The sequence below is a fragment of the Heteronotia binoei genome, chromosome 9 (genome assembly GCF_032191835.1).
Source record: "Heteronotia binoei isolate CCM8104 ecotype False Entrance Well chromosome 9, APGP_CSIRO_Hbin_v1, whole genome shotgun sequence".
Taxonomy (NCBI): Eukaryota; Metazoa; Chordata; class Lepidosauria; order Squamata; family Gekkonidae; genus Heteronotia; species Heteronotia binoei.
Genome location: NC_083231.1, coordinates 92,481,069 through 92,507,375, shown reverse-complemented (window position 1 = coordinate 92,507,375; position 26,307 = coordinate 92,481,069). Strand labels below are relative to the sequence as shown.

Sequence of the window (26,307 nt, the reverse complement as noted above, 5' to 3'; positions counted from 1 at the left end):
CAGCCAGTGCAGGTCCCGCAGCCCAGGCTGCACGTGTTCCCATCGAGGTAGTCCCAGCAGCAGCCTGGCCGCCGCGTTCTGCACTACCTGAAGTTTCCGTGTTCGGCATAAGGGCAGCCCCATGTAGAGGGCATTGCAGTAGTCTAGTCTCGAGGTGACCGCTGCGTGGATCACAGTTGCTAGGTCGCTGCGTTCCAAGAAGGGAGCCAACTGCCTCGCCCTCTTGAGGTGGAAGAAGGCGGATCTAGCAGTGGCAGCTATCTGGGCCTCCATTGATAAGGAGGATTCCAGTAGCACTCCCAGGCTCTTGACCCTGCGCACTGGTATCAGTGGCGCACTGTCAAAAGCTGGTAAGGTGATCTCCCCTCCTGGTCCGCCCCGGCCCACGCAAAGGACCTCAGTCTTCGCCGGATTCAACTTCAGCCCACTCATTGTAGAAAAAGCCCAGCAGGTACTCATTTGCATATTAGGCCACACCCTCTTACATCACAATTGTCTCACACAGTACTTTTTTGTAGAAAAAGCCCATCAATTTACATATTAGGCCACACCCCCTTATGCCAAGCCATTCCTGTGTATTCCTGCTCAAAAAAAGCCCTGGCCATGTCACTTGCGGCATTGCCTGAGACTCCCGTCAGCTCCTTGTAAGTCCCCCCTTGCCCCACCAGTTGCTATGAGGGAATCTGGCAACCCTAAAGTGGGGCATGGATATTTCTTAGGGTTGCCAACTCCAGATTGGTTTATAATCTTCTATTTCTTAGGGTTGCCAACTCCAGATTGGCTTATAATCTTCTATATCTTCTCCCCCCACAACAGACACCCTATGAGGTTGGTGGAGCTGAGAGGGCTCTCACAGCAGCTGCCCTTTCAAGGACAATTATGATAGCTATGGCTGACCCAAGGCCATTCCAGCAGGTGCATGTGAAGGAGTGGGGAATCAAACCAGGTTCTCCCAGATAAGAGTCAGCACACTTAACCACTACACCAACCTGGGCCAGTTACACACTCTCAGCCTAGCCTACCTCACAGAATTGTTGAAAGGATAAAATGGAAGCAAGGAAAAGGAAGGCAAGCCACTTTGGGTTCCCACTGGGGACAAAGGTGGAATATAAATAAATAAATACATTTCTACAGTCACATCTTGAATATATGATTGCCACAAGGCAAGTTCTATATTCGAAAGGCAGTACAGAATCTGTTCTTTTTTTTCTCTGCCATAACAACATTAAAGAAAAAGTCCGTCTGTGAAGACTGTGGCAATATCTATTTTTGATCATTTGAGAAGGAAGTATTTTTTAAAAAAAGAACACATCTACCACCACTATGGTCTAGATGGCCCTTGACTGTTGTTCTGTCGCTGTGTTCTTTTCAATGATGCATTGCTTCAGTAATTAATCAAGTCATCTGCTCAGCCTTCTGACGCTGGGATTCAACCGCAGGAAACATTTTTTTTCTGAGCTTCACGTCAGGAGACGCAAATTTATGGCAGTACATGGCAGCAGGGGAAGGAGTTATTTTTCTAGAACAAAGCCACCCCAATTGATGGGCCTGTTCTCAAAAGATGATTAAAAATAAGATGATGGAGGGTTATGCCTTACCAGAAGGTGCTTGCGTCGGGGTGGATGTTGTAGTAGTACCAACAGATTCCTGTACTGAAGCAAAAAAGGAAAGGAAAGGAAAAAAAACATGACAACAGTATGAATGTTAACCATTGTTCTGAACCAATCTCTGTCAAAGGAATAATTAGCGCTCAAACTGAGGGAATGGAAAGGAAGCAGGAACCATTCTGCACAGCAGCTGCTTGAACAGTTGGTAATACATCCCTTTGATGGTTTATTGATTAACCTTTTCTATTATAAACTGCCAATTGTTTAGCGGTTTTGTGGTACCAGGGAATACTGCAGTCATGACTGGGAGCCTGCTGCCCCCTTATCTATCTAAAAATATTTCAGGTAACCTGTTCAAAGCATATTTTCAAACCTTTGATCTTTTGCATCATATTCTTATTAAAATGTGGACAGTTACTGGTTACATTTGTTGATGTGGCTTACAGAAGCAGCGCTGCTTGAAAAGTATACGTTTTTACTCCTTTTTCTTTTCGCACCATATGAGAATTTGTTCAGCTTCTCATTGACTTGAAGTTAGCTGTGAGCCCCTGGGGTGAATGCAGTGCAGGAGAAAGCAACACAGGTGATCAAGAAAGAAGGCTGAAATAAATATGGAAGAGGCTGTTGCACAGAGCATGCAAGCTGAAAGTCTGCAAGGAATACAAAGAATTGGGAAATATCCCACAGCGTCAAATCTGCCCTTTTACAATACTGTGAGCTCATAGATCCTTTAGAAGTCTAATTTTCCCTCCCATCTCTGCTTCCCCTCCACCCCCTTGATGTTCAACTGCTCTCAACATTCCATGTCTTGTGGAGGGCAGTGAGTGCGCTCAGTTCTCATCTGGATTCCCCTCAACTTAAAAAAAAAAGTATAAAGCCACAGGCAAAATCCCTTACCTCAAGTATGCAAAGACTGTTACATTTGTACAGCCCCACCTTCAATGAGCAAGTTTGCCTTGAAGAGCTACAGACAGTTATAGATTCCAGGGGCTAGTTGGAACAGTTAGTTGAATCACAATGAAGTGGTGTCAAAAGGTCTGGTTAGCTGTCTGACATGTGGGCCTGGGGTTGCCAACCTCCAGGTGAAACTAAGAAATCTCCTGGCATTAAAGTGATCTCCAGGCAACAGAGATCAGTTCCCCCTGGAGAAAACTGCTGCTTTGGAGGGTGGACTCCATGGCATTATACCCAACTGGCATGCCACCCATCCCCAAACTCTTTGGTTCCCAGGCTCTACCTCCCAAATCTCCAGCTCAGAATTGGTAGCCCTAGTAGGGGCTGCTTATGCACTGCAAACCATTTAAGAATGTGAGAACCTGCTGGATCCATTTTTACTCCAGCATCCTGTTTTCCACAGTGACCAATCAGATCTTCCAGAAGGCCCACAAGTAGTAGTGCAGAAGACAACACCTCACCCTGTTGATACTCCCTCCCAGCAACTTGCATCCGGAGATACAGGGCTTCTGAAAACAGAGGTTCCATTAAGCCTGTCCTTCATGAATCCACTTTTAAAGCCATCTAAACCAGTGGGTATCACTACTGTGGTGTAAAGTTTGCCAGCTCCAAACTGGGAGATAATGGAGATTTTGGGAGTGGAGCCTGATGAGAGAGGGGTTTGGCTAAGGAGGGACCCACCTCAGTGGGGTAGAATGTCATAGACTCCACCTTCCAAAGCTATCATTTGCTGTAGGTGAACTGATCTCTGTAACCTGATGCTCAAGAGATTTCCAGTTACCATCTGTAGTTTGGAAACTTTAACATGGAACAGTCTGCTTCCCTCCTCTGATATTTGTGTGAATTGGTTTAGTCTCATAAGGCCCTGCTGGATTCTGTTGGTTGGTTTAGAAATGTAGATTGCATAAGCTCCCTTCTCCTCAACCCAGTTACTCCCATCCCTGTATCTTCTTGCCAATAAACAGATGTGTTGAACCCACCTGTCTCTGCTGTCTGAACCTACAAGCAGGAACCTCAGTACCCTATTCCTGACCTGCAAGCAAAAGAAGACAACATATGGTTTCAGCTGTGACCCCATTGTGTTTTTGGGTCCCCAGGACAAAAAGACGATTCCTGATTATCAGGACTTTTTTTGTAGAAAAAGCCCTGCAGGAACTCATTTGCATTTTAAGCCACACCCCTTGACATCACCATTGTTTCACACAGGACTTTTGTGTAGGAAAAGCCCCAAAGGACTCATTTGCATATTAGGCCACACACCCTGATGCCAAGCCAGCTGGAACTGCATTCCTCTGTGTTCTTGCTCAAAAAAAGCACTGTTAATTATACTGTCTATTCAATAATGAAAAGATTTCAAGCCTCCATCAAATTTATCCTTTGTGAGGAATTTAGGGGTGAAATGAAAGCAATGGAAAGAGAAATTAAAACTGTACTGAGCAGTCACAAAGGCGGAAGAAGAGTCTGAGGATTATAAAATTGCAGTCTTGCTTCACTGCATAGGAGAAAAAGCCCTTGAGATTTATCATAATATGCAATGGGTGTTTGCAGAACCTGACAATAAAACTTTAACAGAGGATTTAACAGCCTTCAAATCTTACTGTGAACCCAGGAAAAATCCTGTGTATGAGAGATACCATTTCTGGCAATTACAATATAATGAGGCTGTAGTTGCCAGCTCTGGGGTGGGAGATTTGGGTGAAGCCTGGAATTGCAAGCAGGGCATAATACCATCAATTCCAACCCGTGGAGCTGTCATTTTCTCCTGAGGATAATTTCACCAGTATGTTTCACACCTAAGAGCTAGTCCAGTTGGACCCATAGAGATAATTACATTAATTTCTTGTAGAGCTGCCATTTTCTCCAGGGAATAATTCCACCAGTATATGTTTGGAACCCTAGAGCTGGTCCAGTTGGACCCTTAAAGGCAATCTTTTCCAAGCTTATTGGAAAAGTTCTGGCATGCCTATAAAGAATGCTCCTACAACTTCCAAATATGACTTCTAGATTGTTTACATTATGGCCAAGGATGTTTGTGAATTCCACAAATTAATTGTGTGCATCTATGGTAATACAGTAAACAATACGTTACTTGTATGCCATAATCACTTGCTTGCCATGATGGAGTTAGGAGTTCATTTATGGAAAATGTGTTAAACGTGACAATGACTTTTTCTATGGCATGTTCAGTGTTAAACTCATATATGAGTTTGCATTTATTTCCACCAATTTTCCCCTCAGGACTTGGGAAAGACCTAAAGAAAGGAGCTGGCACTCAGCAGAAGTGAGTACCAATACAAAAAAACCCAAGTATGATTGTGTGTGGTTTAGTTCACAACTTAACTAGGCCATATTCTCTCTGTTACCACAGATCTTTGACTTTTTTCAGAACTGTGGAGAAAATTACCCAGTTGAGACAGCCACTGCGCTCATATAGCTCTCTTTCCTATGGGGAGCCTGTTGTGTCCACTGGCACTCCACCAATCACATATCTTCACCAAAACCATACCAAATGCTCATATAATTTTAACAACTTGATACTAATCTAGATAGGATTTACTCCTAATGTGCCAAGGGGGGGGGGGTATATCACAACAGAAACATAGTGAGGAAAGCAGATTACACATCTTTTCAGGATTTCCATTATATTATGCTAGTAATATAGTACTGAAATATAGAGTCAGGAAAACTCATGCAGTTCTTCCATTTCTGAATGGTATTACTTCAGCCTGCAAACAGGGGATCAAAAGTTTGAATGTTCCCTTACATATTCTGGATAGGGTTGCCAGGCCTCTGCCAGTCTGCCCACAACTCTGATTCCTAAACTCCATAACCATAACAAGTGTTATGTCTAGCAAAAAATCAATCACATTCACCTAGTGATAGTGTTGCCACCTTGGTGTTGGAAAATACCTGGAGACTTTGGGGGTGGATCCGGGAGAGGTCAGGGTTTGGGGAGGGGAGGGGCCTCAGCAGAGTACAATGCTATAGATCAAAATAGCCATTTTCTCCAGGGGAACAGATCTCTGCCTGCTGGAGATCAGTTGCAGAAGTGGGAGATTTCCAGATCCCACCTGGAGGCTGGCAACTCTTCTAGTGACCATGTAGCATGGCTCTTACCTTACTGATATTGAGAAATGTACCATTAACCTTTTACCTATCTGTTCATGCCATTTTCCATCACTTCCAGCCAATAATTTTGGATGCATAGAGCTGGCAGATTAGACTACTACTTTTGAGGAGCAACAGACAGCATAGTTATTGTTTTCAAAACAAAAATGTTCTTATTCTAAAAAGGGGGCCTTATTTATATTGACTATAATATCACAAATTAAAAAGCCTATTTTTCAAAATATTCCCTTGTATCACCCAGCTGGAGTATCTTCCAGAAATGATACAAGAACTTTCAGGGCTTTCAATGGATTACAAACTTCAGGATCTCTTATGGGAAAAGAGATTATTTGGGCAGTTCAGTGTGCTGCATTTAAATTGTAATGTTTAAATTATGAATTGTAAACTGCCATGAGTCATGAAGAAAGGCAGAACAAAAGGTATTTTAATAATAATTCTTATTTGGGCAAATGTTTTGTCTCTGGAAATAACAACTGTGCACATGAATGTCTGAGTCGGAGAACAGAGTTTGGCAACAAAGAGTTTTCAGATGTTTCATGCCTTAAATTTTTGTGGAGAGGCAGAGTGTGAAAAATCTAAAAATAACTCTTTTCTTGAAAACTTCCAAGAAAAGAGATTCCACAATCACACAGCTACCAGGATTACATTGAGGTAGGGTTGCCAGCCTCCAGGTGGGGCCTGGAGATCTCCCACTTTTACAACTGATCTCCAGCTGGCAGAGATCAGCTCCCCTGGAGAAAATGGCTGCTTTGAAGGGTGACTATGGCATTGTACCATGCTGAGGCCACTCCCTTCCCCAAACTCTGCCCTCTCCTGGTTACACCCTCAGTCTCCAGGTATTTTCCAACACAGACCTGGCAACCCTATATAAAGGTCAGATGAACTGGTTTCTGCTGGTGCAAGAGAGTGGTGGTGGTGGTGGTGGAGCTTTGAAGCCCCTAAAAGCTCAAAAGCATATAGGGGAGGGAGTCTAGTAGGGGCCTGGAGACCTGTTGGAATGACAAATGATCCCCAGACTGCAGACATCAGGTCATCCTGAGAAAATGACACCTTTGATGGCCAGACTTTACTGCATTGTACCCTGTTGAGGTCTCTTCCCTCCCCAAAACCTGCCCTCCCCAGGCTCCATCCCCAAATCTCCTGGAATTTCCCTGTGTGAAGGTGGGAACTGTAGATTGCAGAGATGAAAGAATTGGGTGGGATCTCTTGTTCCTCTTGCATCAGTAGAAAAGCTGCTGGATCCTACTCATTGCAGCTACACCAGCAGGAGAGAATATGGGTCACAACAAATAAATGTTAAGGAGATACTTGGTTTGCAGAGATAAGAATTGTTGTCTTTTGAGATGCTTCCTTTTTAAAAAACAAACAAACCAATAACAGGAACTGGGTGGTGTCCATAATTGGGCTGTTCCCCCCCCCCCCAGATTTGCACCTACAAACAGACACAGATAACATGGCTGCGCAGCAAAACACACTTGCTCTCTCTTCTGCCCCCACCCATGTGTGTGTAGTTGGGCTAAGTAGAATTTCTTTCCAGTAAATATACTTAAGTGCTCCTGTTCACTGCCCATTGACTCTGCTCTGAAAGGGGTCAATCCGCTATGAAAAGCTTAATTATATGGCAGTTATTATAGTGTGAAAAGCAAATTATAGTAGATAACCCAGACACAGGAAAAGTCTATTGGCAGTGAAGATTGGTCTGAAAATATGAGGGCAATGTGAAATGTAAATTGCAGTCCTTAACTGAAGACTGTATAGAGCAGTAGTAGCTGGGATGTTTGAGAATGCTGCAATCGGAGAAAAAGATGTCACTTTATTGTCATTGAACAAGTACACAGGTTGGTGAGTACCTACAGAATGAATGAGTTTAACCAACAGAGGTACAAAAGAGAGCTTTTGACATGAACCTATGATCGTAGGCCTTCAACTACAGCTCTGCTCTGTGTGCCCACATTTACAGAAGTAAAATGGGTGGACATATTGTTACAAGACAGCCTCCATTTTGATCTGTCTTGCTCTTCAACCCCACCATCTTGAGCCTAGCAAGACATAGGCTCTGAACATCTCTTGCATGTCATAGCAGGTCAGTGTTAAGCAGTGTTAAGTAGGGATTTTTCACAACAAAATGCTGAAGGAGTAGGACCAAGTACAGTCTCATCACAATAACTGGAGCTGAACAGGTTGTCTTCAGTGTGAAGTATTTGGCCATCAAATCATGAACATATGAAGCTGCCTTATACTGAATCAGATCCTCGGTCCATCAAAGTCAGTATTGTCTACTCAGACTGGTAGCGACTCTCCAGGGTCTCAAGTGGAGGTTTTTCATGTCTACTTGCTTGGACCCTTTTTAGTTGGAGATGCCAGGGATTGAACCTGGGACCTTCTGCTTACCGAGCAGATGCTCTACACTGAGCCACCGTCCCTCCCCTCAGGGTTCCTCAGCATTTAATCAGTATGCCTTCAGTCACAATAAAAAGCTAGTATTTCCACAAGAAGAGTGTTCCTTCCTTAGAGCATCACACGCAATTTATGGTTGCCAACATCCAGGTGGGACCTGGAGATCTCCCAGAATTTATATCCCGCCACTCGTGGGAAGGGAGGGATATAAATTCTAAATAAATAAATAAATAAATAAAATAAAACTGTGCATGTGCCTTTGTGAACAGATGTAGGAATTCCTGTTGGGAGTCTTTGGACTTTTCACAATTTTGGAAAGGTAGGCTTCTTGAAAAAGTAATTTACATGCAAAATGTGGTTTATCAGCTGGTGAACATGTAGAAGAATTCTACTTTTGGGACCGACTTCTGTTGGAGGAGGACTCCATTTATGAACATTGAGCAATTTGTGCACTTACAAAAACAGATAGAAATATTGAGCACTTCTTGCCATTTTAGAGACTGTGAATTATTTGAGTCCATTCTCCTTTTGGAATTTCTCTTGATCAGGGCTTTTTTTAATACCAAGAACTCCTTTGCATATTAGGCCACACACCCTGATGTAGCCAATCCTTCTGGATCTAACAGTAGGCCCTGTACTAAGAATCCTGTAAGTTCTTGGATGATTGACTAAATCAGGGGTCTGTGGACAATTATGCAAAGGAGTTCTTGCTACAAAAAAAGCCCTGCTTGACTATACTGTATCAATATGTTTTTGACTATCTGACAGTTTGTTTCTTCACATATGAAAAAAAGATATTCTGAGACAATAGAAAGAGACTCTATGTTACACATTTTCATTGCTTTTGTTGATTTTGTTGCACAGTTGTTTACTTTGTTACTGTGTTGTTCTGTGCTGCCAGTTAATTTTTGCCTTTCCCCTGAGAAAATGGCTGCTTTGAAGGGTGGACTCTATGGCATTGTACCATGCTGAGGCCCCTCCCCTCCCAAAACCCCTCCATCTCCTGGATCCACTCTCAAAGTCTCCAGGTATTTTCCAACACATCTGGCAACTCTAGGGAAATGGAGCTGGGGGGAATGGTTTATTTATGATAGTTTTATTATCTGAATGTATCTAGTTAATATTTTGTTTATTCATACTGTGTTTTGTGCCTTGATGTATAGTGGAAGCTGGGATATAAAAGCTTGGGCATAAAAGTTATCATGGGGGTACACATAACAGTTTGGAAATCCTGTCCTGCAAAACCTCCCATTTCAGAATTCTATAAATACTCAGGGGCATGAGCAACCTATTTTCTTTCTCCCAGCCATTTTTTTCTGACTCTCAGCTTCATTCTCAACATTCCATCCCTTCTGAATCCTATTTAGTTCTCATCAGATAATTGTTTTTGAAGTTTTTTTTCTATTTCAGCTAATTTACAAATGCATATTATTCTGCATACTAGGAAAGCATGTTGAAACCCTTACCTTTTCAGTAGGTGGTCTGGGTCGAATGCTTTCATTATCAGAATGAGTGCTGGACACTTTATTATTTAAATAACAAGAAATGCTGTGGGGGGGGGGCAGGGGGGAGGATGAGGATTCATGGGAAAGGAGAAGACATTGAGAATCGCCTATCTGCAAAATCTTCCCCCTAATAAATCAGAGGCTTGAGTGCTGCAGGATGATTTCCCATCTGTCCTTTCCTTTTACTGACACTTAGCTGCTCTCAATATTCCATTCTACAGCATACTCAGTTTTAATCAAAGAAGATTTCTAGCCTCCTCTCCCCCCAACCATACCTTAACTGTGTATCTGGACAGGCAGAATGTCTAGTCCCAGGGCCTTTGCTGGTTGTCAGGTCCATAAATTAATATGAGGGCAAGTTTTAATGTTTCCTTAAATCTACTGCTGATTAATCACACATTAATTGAATAAGAATTTCTGCTGTATTTACAAATCTAACTCATCTTCATGTTATTCACATTTAGGATGGCTTATTTTCCTTTATGGCTGTCTCACGAAAGATGACAAAATTAGAACACTAGAGATTTCAGTGGTTTTTACTATAATCCTTTTGGACTAGGGCTGCCAATCCCCAGGTGCAGGCAGGGGATCCCCTGGTTTGTAGGCCCTCCCCCCACTTCAGAGTTATCAGAAAGCAGGGTGGGGGTGGTTTGAATGCCTGCTGGGCACTCCATTATACCCTATGGAGAATGGTTCCCATAGGGTATAATGGATAATTGATCCGTGAGTATTTGGGGCTTGGGGGGGGCTGTTTTTTGAGGTAGAGGACACCAAAATTTCAGCATAGCATCTGGTGCCTCTCCTCAAAACACCCCCTCCTCCCAAGTTTCAAAAAGATTGGACCAAGGGGTCCAATTCTACGAGCTGTAAAAGAAGGTACCCCAACCTTCATTATTTCCAATGTAGGAAAAGCATTTAAAAGGTGTGCAGTCCCTTTAAACTTGATGGCCAGAACTCCCTTTGGAGTTCCATCGTGCTTGTCACAACCTGGATCCTGGTTCCACCCTCAAAGTCTCCTGGCTCCACCCCAAAATACCCAGATATTTACTGCATCAGACCCGGTAACCCTATTTTGGGCCAATTGAATTAATATATATTTGCATGACAGCTACAACTGATTATCTGCATGAACTGGAAATATGACTTCTGCTTCTTCTGAAGCATAATTGTATAAAATTATGCATGGTGTGCAGAGGTACCTGATCAATAGATTCAAGGCAGACAAAACAAAGTGTCTTTTTTCCAAAGGACACATGGAACTCACTTCCACAGGATGTGGCTATAACTGCTAGCTTAGATGGCTTTAAGGTAGAATTCAACAATTTTGTGGCTATGTATCAGTGGTGCAATTGAGAGGTATATCTTTTCAAAAAATATGTGAAAGAAAAGGTCTTCTCTGGAAGTAACAGCCCTTTCCCACATTTCATAGCACGAGAAAGTACTTAGAGGCAGGGCTTTTTGGTAGAAAAAGCCCAGCAGGAACTAATTTGCTTATTAGGCCACATCCCCTGATATCAGCATAGCTTCACATAGGGTTTTTTGTAAGAAAAGCCCAGTGGGAACTCATTTGCCTATTAGGCCACAACCCTGACACCAAGCCAGCCGGAACTGTGTTCCTGCTCAAAAAAAGCACTTAGGGGCACTTCCCTTTTTCACGTGCCGACAGGAAATGTGGGACCAGGATGGCCCATGTGATACCCATGTCCTGTAGCCCAAGAATGAGTTTGCACAGAAAATCTGGTATAAATCAGGTCAGGCATGTGGGCAACTCAAAGTCATTTGTGTGGGGAACCCCCCCCCCCAGGTGTGAGCCAAATAGTGGCTACTAGCACTTCACATGATGGCTAACTGGTTAATATTTCTGCAGATGTGTATTAAAATCTGTGTATTAAAATCAGGAATTTTATCATGCAAACAGGTCCTGTGAGTGTGGGAAAAAAATCAGAAATGAGGTTATAACTCCAGCCGGGGGGGAAGGGGGGAGGCTCTTCTTGACTTCATGCCAGAGAGGAATTGGAATTCTGAACTTGAATCAAATCATAGCTGAAGTTGTTTTTGCATTATTCAGGTGTTGCTCACTTGACCTCAGTGAGTAATAGCAGCTAGAGGAACGTGAGGAAGCCATGTACAGCACAAAAGGGGTCACTGCAGCTGCTCTCATAATGCGCTTATTTTTAGAATATCCTGTTATCTTTTTTGTACACTTGCTGCAGCCGCCCCTAAATACACCACTGGGCTCCTGATGCAGCTCTGGTAGTGATAGTGTTGGGAATTAGCAACTTTCCGTGGGAATGCGGCTAATCATTTCCTCAAGAGCTGTAAATCCAGTTCAACGTTGTCCTGATCAGTATTTTCCCTAGTTATTTAGTTAATGCTGTAGGATGTGTAAGGTTGCCAACCTCCAGGTGGGGCCCAAAGACCTACTATTACAGTTGATCTCCAGAGATCAGTTCCTGTGGAGAAAATGGCTCCTCTGGAGGATGGACTCTATGGCATTGTACTCTCCTGAGGTTCCCCCCCTCCCCAAACCCCTCCAGGCCCCACCCCTAAAATCTCCAGGTATTTCCCCACCCAGAGCTGGCAACCTTAAGATTAGGGTCACAAGCCACTGGCTGACAGCTGGCAGGAGAGGGAGGGGGCAGGGATGGGGGCAGGGGGAGATCCTAGAGCGTAACACTGATGTGATGACTTCATTTCTGGGTTTATGTCAGAAGGGACATTGTGCCATTAGTGCAACAACTCCCCCCCCCCACTCCCCCAGTTTTCAATCATCTCCCTGCTGAGTGGTGATGGGAGCAGCAGGCAGATGGCAGGAGGTCTCTTCCCACAGCAGGAGACCAGGCCGACCTACCGTAGATGCAGTACATTTTGATATGTTCAGAAAACATACAAGAAGAACACTGCAAATCGAGAAGAAAGCATAAATAGGTGGCTGGCAAATCAAATCAAATCAAGAATGTTGGCTACAGATGGAAAAGGAAGACTATTCTTGGGGAAAGCACCTGTTAGACAGTTTGGCCCGAGGGTCCAAAGCTCCAGTGTCCCTGCTGCCTTGCTGGCAAACAAAAGGAAGGAGGAGGAAAGAGGATTTCACTTGGGCATCCACACTGGGAGCAAGATGAAAGCATTGGCAGCTTCTCATGGTCCCTTAAAGTGCAAAACCAACCCTGAGTGCCTTATAAAATAATCTGGAGTACTGGTATTTGGCAAGGGTGCCATGGATTGCTTGCAAATGGATCAAATAAGCAATAAAAGGATCTTACTTCAGCATGCCATAGTGTCTTAGAGACAGAGTGCTGTGACCATATGGCTGCTGCACAGATTATGGAGCTAGTGTATGTGAAGGGGACAGGAAGTCTTAGAGACATTTCTGTCAGCTAAGTGAGATCTGGGCTGAGCATCCCTTCTCTCCTCTGTTGCAGGCATTTCAGCCTCAACATGCCCAGAGAGGTGTTTTTAGAAAGGGGGAGCAGGTGGGGCTTTTTGCCCAGCAAGGCTGGGCTGGCTACTTGAAATTTAATCGGCTGTGCAGATTTATAAAAACGCTTGAACAGCAGCTACCACCACAGCACAAGGATCTGCGCTGTGTGACTGAAGGTAAGCTGCAGCACCTGTTTTTGTGGCTGGCTCCACCTCCTGGGGCAGCCATTTTGCGTCTGTGCCCATCATGCTGTGTAAGAATTCCAAAGGCGCCCAAAGGCTTTAAAAGGTTTGGAATCCCTAGAATAAATCAGTACACAAAATAAGAAGTGCTTTGTGTATTCCAAATGGTGCATAACTACTGAGAATGACTGGTAGTTATTCTTATAAGAAATGTGGCTTATAGGAAATGCCATTCTATGTTACTTTAAGTCCCTACCAAGGAAAGATACAACAATCAGACTTAAAATCCAAGCCAGGATCTTTGCTTTTCTTTTGCCACACAGAATAGCCTCATACAAGACTGTTATAGTTACCAGTGCTTGGCCTTATATTTGGGGCTGTCCTTACCCTAAAACAACTTATGTTCTATTTTTAAAATATCCTAAGAGCAGAGGGAGTGGGAGTTGCTTCATTCTGGAATGACTCAAGCTTGCCTTGTTCCATTTACCAGCACTGTAGCAAGCATTCAACTGATGCAGTTTCCTCTCCTCCCAGTGTTGCAGCAAAGATCAAAATTATACTGTCTGCATAACCTCTTCTGCTGCTACAACTATAGAAAATGGAAAGGAATCTTCCCAGCTGTCCACCACATGACCAGTCTTGACCACTTTGCCACTTTGCTTCTCTGATTTCCCTCAAAGCCAAATTTAGAGAGGTAATCATCAGAGGCAAAGTGATCATTAGAAGCCGTGAAGTGGATTGAAGGTTGACAGAACAGGAGATGCCTGAAAGTGGTGCCAGTTTGAGGGGGAAGCTGCTGTGGGAGAGTTTGAAGGGGAAGCCGCTGCGGGAGAGTTTGAAGGGGAAGCCGCTGCGGGAGAGTCGGAAGCTGGCAAAGCATGAAAGTTGGAAATGAAAGAAGTGTAGGAGGAAGACAAAAGCAGAGAACAGGCAGGCTGGGTCTATGGAGTGTACTCACAGTACACCTGCTGCAGACAACAGTTGTAGCCCTATGCATGTTGACTTGGAAGTAAGCCCAGCTACTTACTTCTGAATAACCACGCACAGCTTTCTAAAAACCCAGCTCTGCTGCAGGCATCCTTTCATGAAAGAGGACCAAGGACTGGGGAATTGTCTTGCAGATCAACGCAGCTCTGAATTTCCTAGGCCAGAGGGAGGGAAGGAGACCAATATAAACCAGAGGCAGTTTGATTCTCCCCAAGGTGGCTTCTTTGGGCAGTATTTTCTCAACTGGATGGCTCAAGATAGACCAATCTTGTCAGATCTTGGAAGCTAAGCAAAGCAAGATCAGCCCTGGTTAGTATGTGGATGGGAAACCACCAAGGAACTGAGGGTCATGACACAGAAATAGGCAATGGCAAACCACCTCTGAACATCTCTTGCCTTGAAAACCATAAGTCAACTACGACATGGTGGCACTTTCCACCCTCACCATCTTACTGAACCTCGACTGAAGACCTAGAGCCCCTGCCATATTGTCAGAAAGCAACATAAAAGCATAGATACTTGCTGTGACACTGTATAATGAAAAAGGCTTAAATGAGATCTCTGCAGTGACCACCAGCCTGCCTTAGAGGCTTCTAAGTCCCAGTATTAGAATTGGGAATTAATTAGCACTTTGCATGACTATCATGAAGGCAGAAAGACTAACCAAGTTAGATGTTGGGCCACATCTCCATATGTTTACACAGGGACATGAAATTGCTCCAGTCACCAAAAGAGGATGGGGTGGGGTCTGACTTTACTAGTAAACGAAGCACAGAGTTGAGAGGTGCAGACCCTTGACCCTGATAGCTTAGTTCCCTGCAGCGTCTCTTTTTATTTTTTTATTTACTTTCCATTTATATCCCGCCCATTCCGAATGGACTCAGGGCGGCTAACAATCATATAAAAAACAACATCTCAATTTCAAATATAAAACAATAAGACAGTCAATTATAATTTAAAACAATTTAAATCAAAGTATTGGTGCTATACAGAAAAGCATTATCAAATGCTTTTCTTTGCTGCTGAACTTTGCCAAGGAAAGCAACCTCAGCTGTATGAAGAGCACTTGGGCAGAGACTGGAGAGAGAAGTGAGCACTGGAGATGGTTACAGTTTTGTAGTATTTTCTTTTTTAAGCACAGAGACACTCTTTGTGATGATAGGTCCCATTTATCACCCCAAAAGACTATACTGGAGATCACAGGACCAGGCTGGACAAAAAAGCTGTGACAGTGATTGTAGCAAAGAGGAGATTTGGGGATAGACTTAGCAAGCAAAGTTGCTGGATCCAGTTAGCAATTAATTCTGGTTACATGAAAGGTTGCCAATCTCCAGGTAGACTCTGGAGATCTCCCAATATCACAACAGATCCCCAGACTATAGAGATCAATTTCTCTGGAGAAAATGGCTGCCTTGGAGGATGGACTTGATGGCATTATACTCTGCTGAGGTCCCTCTCCTGCACAAACTCCACCCTCCCCACCCTTCCAGTGAACTGATCTCTGTCCACTCTCCCCACCCACAAGTCTCCAGGTATTTCTCAACCCAGAATTGCAACCTGAGGAGACATGTGACAGATGAATTCAGGCCTGTGATCTACCTGGAGTTTAATCCACATTTAGAACCCCAGTTTGTGGGAGGAGAATGAATTTATTTATTTATTTTATTGGATTTATAATCCGCCCTCCCCACCGAAGCAGGCTCAGGGCAGCTCCAATGAACCCACATGCCTGCATTTGTATATCACAACTAACCGGAATTAGTTTCTAACTGGGATTCTGCCATCTTCTGGGCATGGAACAGGGGTCACTGGGTATGTGTGTGTGTGGGAGGTATTTGTGAATTTCCTGCACCATGCAGGGGTTGGACTAAATGCCCCTTGAGGTCCCTTCCAACTCTATGGTTCTATAAGGTAGAGAGGAGGGAGAAAGGGAGGAGGCACATGAGAGTCTGATGGCAAGCTGAGTTCATGATTATCCTGGTTTAATGCTGGTTCAAGGTGATGTCTGAATGCACCCTATAGGAAGCACTAGTGCCTGTTCTATTCATATCTTCCATTCTTATGGGTGCTTCCCTTTGTCTTTGGGGGCTTCCTTCTGGGACTCTTCCTTTCCCAAAGCTAAGACTCAGAGAAGTAAAGGAACAAGTGTAGGCAATTTTATCACGGGGTCACAAGAGAACTATTATTTAGAATAACTGGGTGACTTTTTCAAAAAAATACAGGAATATCACCAAAATACCTATGCAGTAGTTCCAACCTAGGGTTGCCAACTCTGGGCTGGAAAACCCCTGGAGGTTTTAGGAGTGGAGCGTGGGGCGGGCAGGGTATAATGCCTTAGAGTCCATCATCCCGAGCAGCCATTTTTTTCCAGTGAATTGATCTTTGTCATCTGGAGACCAGCTGAAATTCTGAGACACAGGGCTTTTTTTGTAGCAGGAACTCATATTAGGCTACACTCCCCTGATGTAGCCAATCCTTCAAGAGCTTATAGTAGGCCTTGTAAGAAGAGCCCTGTAAGCTCTTGGTGGATTGGCTACATCAGAGGGGTGTACCTAATATGCAAAGGAGTTCCTGCTACAAAAAAGCCCTGCTGAGACATATTCAAGATTCACCTGGAGGCTGGCAACCAGAAACTGCATCATCCTGTGCTAGGTAAAATAGCTACATCCCCATTTATTTAAGGGATTTCGACAATGCTGTGGACAATAATTTACAGGATAAAAAACCTCCCATCCTTTAGAGAACTGGTTGTTTTGCCTAAGTAGGCCAGGTCACTTTCATCTGTAATTTACGAAAAATATGAGTGATTCTACTGGGTCAACACAAATAGGATTAGGGTAATTGTGTGAATAGTTCTGATTAATCATAGCAAATCTCAAATACTGAAATACTGGATAATTTGTAAAGTAGTTTTAATATCACTCTGATACTGAGTATAAAAAGATAGGTGACAGTGATTTCTAAAGCCCTGGGGTATTATGTACATAATTTAAACATCTTTATATACAATAGTCAATCTCTTACATTCTGTTACATTATTACAACATGGTACTCTGTGGAACAACCTTCCCTGCAGAAAAGGGAAAAATATGAAATTCTAGAGAAGAATAAAATACTCAAACAGGTAGACTTTGACCGTTTTCGCACACAGCTAACCTCGCAGTCACAATCCTGTTCCCTCCACAGCGTCCGGTCGGATTTCGCACCATCTGCGCCGGAGTTACAGGAAGTGCCGTGGCTTTTGCATAGCAAACGCAAACCGCTAAAACCCAGTTTACGGTTGCTATGCAGAAGCTGCGGCACTTCCTGTAACTCCGGCGCAGATGGTGGGAAATCTGACCAGATGCTGCAGAGGGAACAGGATTGTCACTGCGAGGTAAACTGTGTGTGAAAACGGTATTTATCTCTTCACGGTTGTCTAGCAGAATATTGATGCTCACCATCTCTGTTCAGTCATTACAATTTTGACAGTCTAACTGTGGCATGGCTGCCATTTTGTGTAGTCAGGCAACATGCTTATTTCCCAGTTTTGATACACATGACCAGAAACCCTAATTTTCAAGGGTATCTTTTCACATGTACCTGGAATAAAAAAACAAACAGGTTGCTCTAGTCACACAAAATGGCAACTGCATGTATTAAGAAAATTATAGGTAACTTGCTCACTCATAACATAAAGTTGGAGTGAGACATTGTAATGGATGGTTAGGGCTACTTAGCCTTGTGCAATGTGGTAGGGATCCCAGCAGCCAGACTGTTATCTTAACAGCACTCTGTTTTCACAGAAAACCTTGCAGATTTAACTCTGTGCTTCATGGGTTCCATCTAGATGGCAGTACCACCTGTCCCAAGTATAGTCATTTGATCCTAATTGCTAACTCCTGTCCATCTGGCAGGAATTCACAGCAGAGCTTGCAAAGCAGAGCTTGCTCTTCAGCAAAACAGCTCATCACTTGAGTGAGGATGTCATGGTGGTGGAAAGTGCCATCAAGTTGCAGCCAACTTATGGTGACCTTGTCGGGTTTTCAAGGCAAGAGACTTTCAGAGGTGGTTTGCCATTGCCTGTCTCTGTGTCACAATCCTGGACTTCCTTGGTAGTGTCCCATCCAAATACTAACCAGAGCCAACACTATTTAGCTTCTGAGATCTGATAACACTGTAGGGATACCAGGCTCCAAAGAGGGTCTGGAGAATCTCCAGGAATTATAGCTCATGTCCAGACTAGAATAATAAAACCACAGAGTTAGATGGGTCCTCCAGGGGCATCAAGTCCAATCCTCTGCACAATGCAGGAAATTCACAAGTACCCCACCCCCACACACCCCAGTGAAATCTGCTCCATGCCCAGAAGATGGAGGGTAACCTCTCCAGGATCCCTGGCCAAAGTGGTCTGGAGAAAAATTGCTGCCTGACCCCAAAGTGGCAAACAGCAATTCCCTGAACATGTACAAAGGGGCCATGAGAACTAAGCACTGATGCAACCCTTCCTTGTCTCCTTCGCATGATCTGCCTAAGTTCACAGAAACAGCATTGTTGTCAGATGGCTATCTAGCCTCTGTATGAAAACCACCAAAGAAGGAGAGCCCTCCACCTTCTGAGGAAGCCTGTTCCACTGAGGAACTGCTCTAACAGTCAATAAGTTCTTCTTAATGTTTAGCTGAAAACACTTTTGATTTAATTTCAGCCCGTTGTTCTGGTCTGACCTTCTGCAGCAACAGAAAACAACTCCACACCATCCTCTATATGATAACCCTTCAAGTACTTGTTTATCATATCACCTCTTGACCATCTCTTCTTCAGGCTACACATACCCAGCTCTTTCAACCTTCCCTCATAGGACTTGGTCTTCAGACCCCTCACCATCTTTGTTGCTCTCCTGTAGACATGAATGCTTTGGAGGGTGGACTCTATGGTATTGTACCCCTCTGGCATTGTACCCTGTCCTCCCCAGGCTCCACCCCCAAGTCTCCAGGAATTTTCCAACCTGAAGCTGGCAACCCTAGACCAGAGCTAGCTATTTTGGGCTATCCAGGTTAGGGCTGGGTGAGGATACTGGCTGGAAAATGCCTTCTTTCTTTCTCCCTCTTGTCAGCTTTTGATTATTAATCCAGTTTTGCATTTGGGTTAGATCATTTTAGATACATCTCTCCAGGCCAGACTAGACATTACAGAGGCCATGGTTCCAACCTGTAGCTGCTGACACCATTTCAGTGAAGAATTTGGTCATTTAAAAATGTTGCACAGGCTCACAGCATGGTGGAATTTGGTAATCTTATCCTCCCCATGCCTTTGCTAAAACAACCCTGGGGTTGCAGCACTTTTAAATGGCTAAATTCTTCTCCAAAATGGCACCAGCAACCCAACCATAGGCCTAGTTTGGCTCTCAGTCTAATTGTACCTCACAGGAATGTCATGAGGTGAAAGTGCTACTTTGAATTCCTTGAAAGGCAGAGCTTATATTGAGAAGGTCAAATAGGATCCAGATTGAAGTATTTACTCACCAGCAGACAAGAATAAGGAAACAAAGCCCAGCGTAGAGTTGCCAGATCTGTGTTGGAAAATACCTGGAGATTTTGGCAGTGGAGCCTGAGGAGGGGAGGGGTCTCAGCATGGTACAGTGCAATAAAGTCCACCCTTCAAAGCAGCCATTTTCTCCAGGGATGCTGATCTCTGCCAGCTGCCAGGTCCAGTTCAAGAAATATCTGGGGACTTTGGGGGTGGAGTCAGGAACAAGGTTGTGACAAGCATAACTGAACTCCAAAAGGAGTTCTGGGCACCACTTTTAAAGGCACCGCACACCTTTTAAATACCTTCCCTCCACTGGAAATAAGAAAGGATAGGGGCACCTTCTTTTCGGGCTCATAGAATTGGACCCCCTAGTCCAATCTTTGTGAAACTTGGAAGGTGTTTTGAGGAGAGGTACTGGATGTTATGCTGGAAATGTGGTACACCTACCTAAAAAAACAGCCCCCCCAGAGCCCCAGATACCCATAGATCGATTCTCCATTATACTCTATGGCAGGGGTGGCCAACGGTAGCTCTCCAGATATTTTTTACATACAACTCCCATCAGCCCCAGCCATTGGCCATGCTGGCTATGGCTGATGGGAGTTGTAGGCAAAAAAACATCTGGAGAGCTACCATTGGCCACCCCTGCTCTATGGGTATTGGTCTCCATAGGGAATAATGGAGTGCCCAGCAGACATTTCCTTTCCCCACCCCACTTTCCAATGACCCTGAAGTGGGGTGAGGGCATCCAAACCAGAGGATCCCCTCCCCCAACTGGGGATTGGCAACCCTACCACCTAGGGGCTGGCAACCCTAAGTCCCAGTAACAAACTACCATAGAAACAATATTTAGCAGGTACAGAGATTTTCATTTGCTGCTTCATGTCAGGTTCTGTACATTGAGGCACCTATCCAACACTGGCATTAGAAAGGAAGTAGAACAGAGTGTAGTGTATTTCCCAGCCTTCATCCACTGGCATATCCTCCAATGCCAAATGGGCCATCTTCTAGCAACCATACCCTTTTGCAATTGACACCAGCAAGACATTATGGAGACATTTCGGCAGAACAAAGATATTCCCCCTTCCCTTTAAATACACCATTCTTTTCAGTTTCAGCTAACACACACCCAAGAGCAGGACTCTGACCATTGTTGTTAACCCTTCTTGTATTGTCTTTCTTTGCCTACCCCCTTCCCTTCAGCTGACACATGAAAGAGCATCCCAATGGCACTAACACAAATAAGATGTTAAATATTTGTTTAAAAAAGGGTGGTTTGCCATTTGTACCTGTGCAGAAATGAGTAGGTGAGCATTCCTTTACCCTGATTCAGTGAATGGAATAATCATGCATTCAGCAACATGGGATCAAAATCTACAAATAAACAAAGAATGCATGTCCACAAATTCCATGAGCTGTCCTCATAATTCAGCTCTTGCAGTCTACATAAACATAGGTAATAGGCCCAGTAGACTGATGGGCATAGAATGTGTCCACACTTTCCATGTACTGCTATAGTGGTCTTCATCACGGAATCAGTTTGCAACATTCTGTCAGTGTCACTAGGTAGAAAACTCACTGGGTAACACAACACTGGGCCTATCGATTCTCTCTCAACCTAACCTACCTTTCACGGTTGCTATGAAGACAGAGTGAAGGAGAAGAAGGCCATGCATCCTGTCGTGAGCTGCTTGGAAGTAAAAGTGTGATCAGGGCTCTCCCTAGACTGTCCAGCACCCTAGGCAAGGCTAACTTCTGGCAACCCCCCCCCCCCGACACACACACACTGATAACATCACCGAGTCATGGGGAGGGGCGCTTAATTTGGCACCCCCCAGAAGGCTTGTGCCCTAGGCAATTGCCTAGTTTGCCTAGTGGCAGGGCCAGCCCTGAGTGCAATAAAAATATAATCTCTCTACTAAAAAATGTGCCTGCCCCTGTTTTAGTCATGACAGCTATCCACATAAAAACCCTGGGCATTTCCCTAGTGGGCAGCAAAAAATGACAATGTAAATTAACCAAGAACCCCCAAGTACCTAGAAGACATAACAGTGAAGCCAGCTGAGAATCACAGGAGAGGAAATTAGTCTGCTAAAGCCTCTGAGATTTGAACATATGAACATATATGAACATATGAAGCTGCCTTATACTGAATCAGACCCTCGGTCCATCAAAGTCAGTATTGTCTTCTCAGACTGGCAGCGGCTCTCCAGGGTCTCAAGCTGAGGTTTTTCACACCTACTTGCCTGGACCCTTTTCAGTTGGAGATGCCGGGGATTAAACCTGGGACCTTCTGCTTACCAAGCAGATGCTCTACCACTGAGCCACCATCCCTCCCTTGGGTGGGGAGATATGGGGAGAAAGAATGTGTTTTCCTAATTGCTACTCTTCCCATGATTCTTCACAGTCTTTGTAGGTATATTTATTTATTAATTAAAACATTTATACTCTTGCTTTCCTCATAGTTCTCCACTTGTGGCTGGGGGAGGGAAGACCTGGCAATCCTAGATTCTAGGAAGGTAGCAGATCCTTGTGCCTGTATACCCACAAACATACAGGTGATAGCAATAGTATTTACAAAACAATTGCCTTGAATTATATTCTGCTATTTCTCATTGGCAGCTGTACAAAAGCAGATGCCAAAAAACTCATTTCCTTTTGCAAAAATGGAACCACCCATTCTCAGTGGCTAACCCAAGGCAGCTTCCTGAGCTCAAGGCCATTTTTGTGTGGGAAATGAATCTAAATCAAGGTATTGTTCATGTTATGTTTGATGATTTATGTAAATCTCTATGTGTAGCAGTCAAGAGTTTTGCACACATCCAATTACTTTCTGGAAGAACAAAGAAACAACACTAAAAGGTGGTGGTGTGCATCCTTATGCTATGTTGCTTTCTCACAATTGGGGCACAAAGTGGCGTTTGCCTCTAGTAATCCTTTTTCCATTTTGCTGCTCAGAAGTCATGTAATTCATTCACAGTTTAAGAATGGCAGCAAGGTTCCTTAGTCTAACATTTTCAGACAATATAAGTGGGCCTCTCCAACCTGGACTTTCAGGCTTCATGCTGACAAGGACATGGGTTTAAAAGCAGATCTTTTGGCAGCAAGGCTATTAATGCCAGTCTCTGATGCCACCTTTTTAACAGCAGAGAGCCTGAACAATAACACAGGCGATGCCATACCAGATTTCCTCTTTATTTTCCTTTAGTTCCTAACAAGTAGCTCAAGACAAAAAAAAAAAAATGCTTTGCAATATATACTCGAGATGACACAATCCTTTTTAAAAACAGGCATTCTGATTCATACTCATTTCATCCACAGCCTATTATGATTCTCACGAAAGAGTCTAGGCTATTATGCATTGTTTTTTAAAAAAACCTAGCAGATGTAACTCTTTTTTCACAATTAAAAAGTTCTGGATTTCCAGTGGAATTCTTTCCCAACTGCATCAAAGTATCCCGAAAGATTCTACAAACCCTGTATCAAAGTACATTTCCAGTTGCTCTCTGTCTACCGGTCTAAATCACATTCCAGATTTGGCTAACCCCGGTTATACTGTAGCAGGTTTGGAGATTATTCTGTTCATCTGTTGCCTATAATAAATATTTCAAAGATTGGAATGTTCTGTGGGCTGTTTGTTGTAATAAAGTTTTTTTCCTTTCATGTCTTTATATTTAAAAATAAAACCAATGCATTAATGCAATATATAAAATTGCTCACTACGTTTAATTTAAGGTTAGCATGAAATTATGCCGGCAACTATAATGATAATAATAATACGGTTTGGATTTATAATCCACCCTTTGCTCGGAGTTTCAGAGCAGTTGACAATCTCCTTCCCTTCCTGTCCCCACAACAGACACCCTGTGAAGTAAATGGAGCTGAGAGAGCTCTGAGAGAGCAGCTCTGAGAGAATTGTGGGCTGACCCAAGGTCAACCAGCGACTAATGTGGAGGACTGGGGAATCAAACCCAGTTCTCCAGATTAGAGTCCACTGCTCTTAACCACTACACCAAACTGGCTCTGAGTGACATGATACTGTCCTTCCTTCTCCTAGGTTGCAACACCCAATATTTTGGGAGAGCTGGATTAATTTCTATGGGTGCTTAATGTGTGGAGTATCCTAATTTTGATAGGATTAGTCTATGCCCAGTATATACACCATAAAGTAACAATCAGAGATCTTTTTGAGCTGATTTTCCCCATTCTAACTTGTTAACATTCAGCGTATCCAGAAAAGTTTCCCTCCAACAAAGAACCAGTTTTATGTGAAAACACTGAAGTCGATTTTGTAAATTAATTATCTAGTGTCCTCCTCATTCACTTCCAGACACGAAATCACTCAGCCCCCATGCACAAGTGAAAGAAACGACAAACAACAGCAGACCAGCGAGGAAGCGGCAGTTATATCAGGGAAAGCATTTTACTACCCAGAAATCCCTATTACAAGGAAACTTCCTGCCCGCTCTGAGTGTTCCATCAAGAAAGCCAAAAGAACAGCAAAGAGGAAATGTCACCTTACCAGTAGTGCTCCACAAGCTGAACACAGCCAGAGAGAAGAAAGCTGTTCCAAAGAGCTTCATAGTTGTTCTCCGTCTTGCAGGTATTCCCTTGCAGAGACAGCAGGCCCCAAACTCTCTCGCTGTGAGACAGGGCCTTAATTAGTAAGTGGAAAAGGTGTGCAGAGAGGCTATGAACAGACTGCCCATTCCTGCTCATTTGGGGGACCTTGATAAAGAACAGGAGGAAACACGACAGACTCCCTCTGGGAGTTCAGAGCAGAGGAGATTTATTGTTTCAGCCCTTTAACAGGAACTCCTTTTCTTTGGCAGGCAACTGTGTTTTTGTTACCACTTTATTTTGTTCTTCTTTGCCCTCAGAGGTCAGGAAAGGTTCTGAAGAGAGCATAGCTTTCTTTAGAAAAGGATTATCTTCACTTTTCCCCCCATATTTTTGATGAAAAACATGCGGTGGAATCCTTTATATTTAGAGAGGAGAAATGTGTATTGATAGCAGCTTGCAGTTGCAACTATCACAATCATAAACTACAACAGCTATTTCTAAATTATAATTAGCAATATCTTCTAAATAGTAAAATTGATGTTTCTATATAATGAGAAATTTCATTAAAGCTACTACTACTACTACTACTAATAAACTTTTATTTGTATCCCGCCCTCCCCACCGAAGCAGGCTCAGGGCGGCTAACAAGGCATGGTATCCCATGATTTACATAAAACAATTTTAAAATACAGTTGATACATACATTAAAAACGGTTACATAAAAAGTTAAAACTACAATAAATTAAGGTGCTATGTTCAGTAGATATGTTTCGATGGCTGGATATCGTTTTCAGGGCTCCTTATATACTTGCATAAAGAGGGTGGTTTTGCAAGCCCTGCAGAACTGACTAAAGTCCCGCAGGGCTTGCACTTCCTCCGGTAATTGATTCCACAAGTGGGGGGCCATTACGGAGAAGGCCTGCTCTCTTGTTACTTTCAGTTTGGCCTCCTTTGGTCCAGGGATCCTTAAAAGGCCTTGGGAGCTAGATCTTAGTGCTCTCTGGGGAACATGTGGGGAGAGGCGGTCCCTAAGGTAGACAGGGCCTCGGCCTGTCTGACACCTTTGGCTTCCCTTGACACATCGGCAATACATTTTTAAGGTGGAAATTCCAGATTTCCTTCGAATGGTGCTTTGAAGCAAATTTTGAGGGAAACTCTATAAACGTCTTCAATATGCTTTACAATATTTCTCATTAATCTTAATAATGCCCACTGTAAACCAGGTGGAAATACAGTAACTTTTCCAAGACCTGCCAGAGCAGGAAGTGGGGAGGTGGGACTTATCTGAGGAAGCTGGTAAACAAAGGCTAATCCTCAGGGAATGGCACTTGAAGAAAGTTGGGAGGCTTAAAATAAATACGCAGCCAAATTTACTCTGAAGGTACAGTTAGTATGGAAATGTCAACTCCAGGTAACTTTTACTTATCTTTATGCAGACAACTAAAAGATGCCAGTTTTAAAAAATATTCCCTAGCTTTAAATTCACTTAGGGTGTGTGGAGAAACGCCATTTTAGTCAGTGGTGGTGCTTCATTTGGCAGGGGTCAGTAAATCCCTCAGCAGGCTCAATAGGGAGCTGACGGGACCGGGTCTGAAGGCAGAATCGGGCCGGTTCCGTCACAGGGTGGATTAAAACAAATGAAACAATAAACATACTCAAATTATAGAAAAATAAAAAATCAACAAAAACAGGAATAAGTAATAATAAAACCCCTCAAGGCCTTCAAAATATAAATTTTAAATCTTAAAACAACAACAATCCAAAGCCCTGTTTCCAGAACTCTAGCAGCACTAAAAAAACAAAGATAAAATTAATATAGCTAGTCCTGAACATAGGTCCAGAATAAAGATTAAAAAATGTACACAACAGAGCCATAAGCAGAGAAAGGGGATTTTTCTGAAAACCTAGACCAGCCCTTTGGTTTGCAGAAAATTGTAGAGAAAGAAAAGGGTGTGTGTGGAGGGGGAGGGGAGAGGTTAACCTCCCCAAAGAGATAATACATGTAAAGTTTATGAAAAACCTCAGAAAATCATGGTTAGCATTATGGAGTTGCT

At 43.5% G+C, this 26,307-nt stretch overlaps 1 protein-coding gene across 2 annotated transcripts in view; it reads right to left on the bottom strand.

The window, feature by feature from the left end:
* EMCN (endomucin) overlaps positions 1 to 24,489 on the bottom strand; it is a 66,545-nt gene extending 42,056 nt beyond the window's left edge. The window contains exons 1-2 of one of the 2 annotated variants that reach the window (XM_060247341.1): positions 24,213 to 24,489; positions 1,599 to 1,652 (exon numbers count right to left, since the gene is read on the bottom strand). In XM_060247341.1, coding sequence (XP_060103324.1) covers positions 1,599 to 1,652; positions 24,213 to 24,273 — 115 coding nt within the window. In that variant the 5' untranslated portion in view covers positions 24,274 to 24,489. The remainder of the gene's footprint in view (positions 1 to 1,598; positions 1,653 to 24,212) is intronic. The other variant, XM_060247342.1, reaches the window with a different exon arrangement.
* Between the last annotated feature and the right edge of the window lie 1,818 nt (positions 24,490 to 26,307).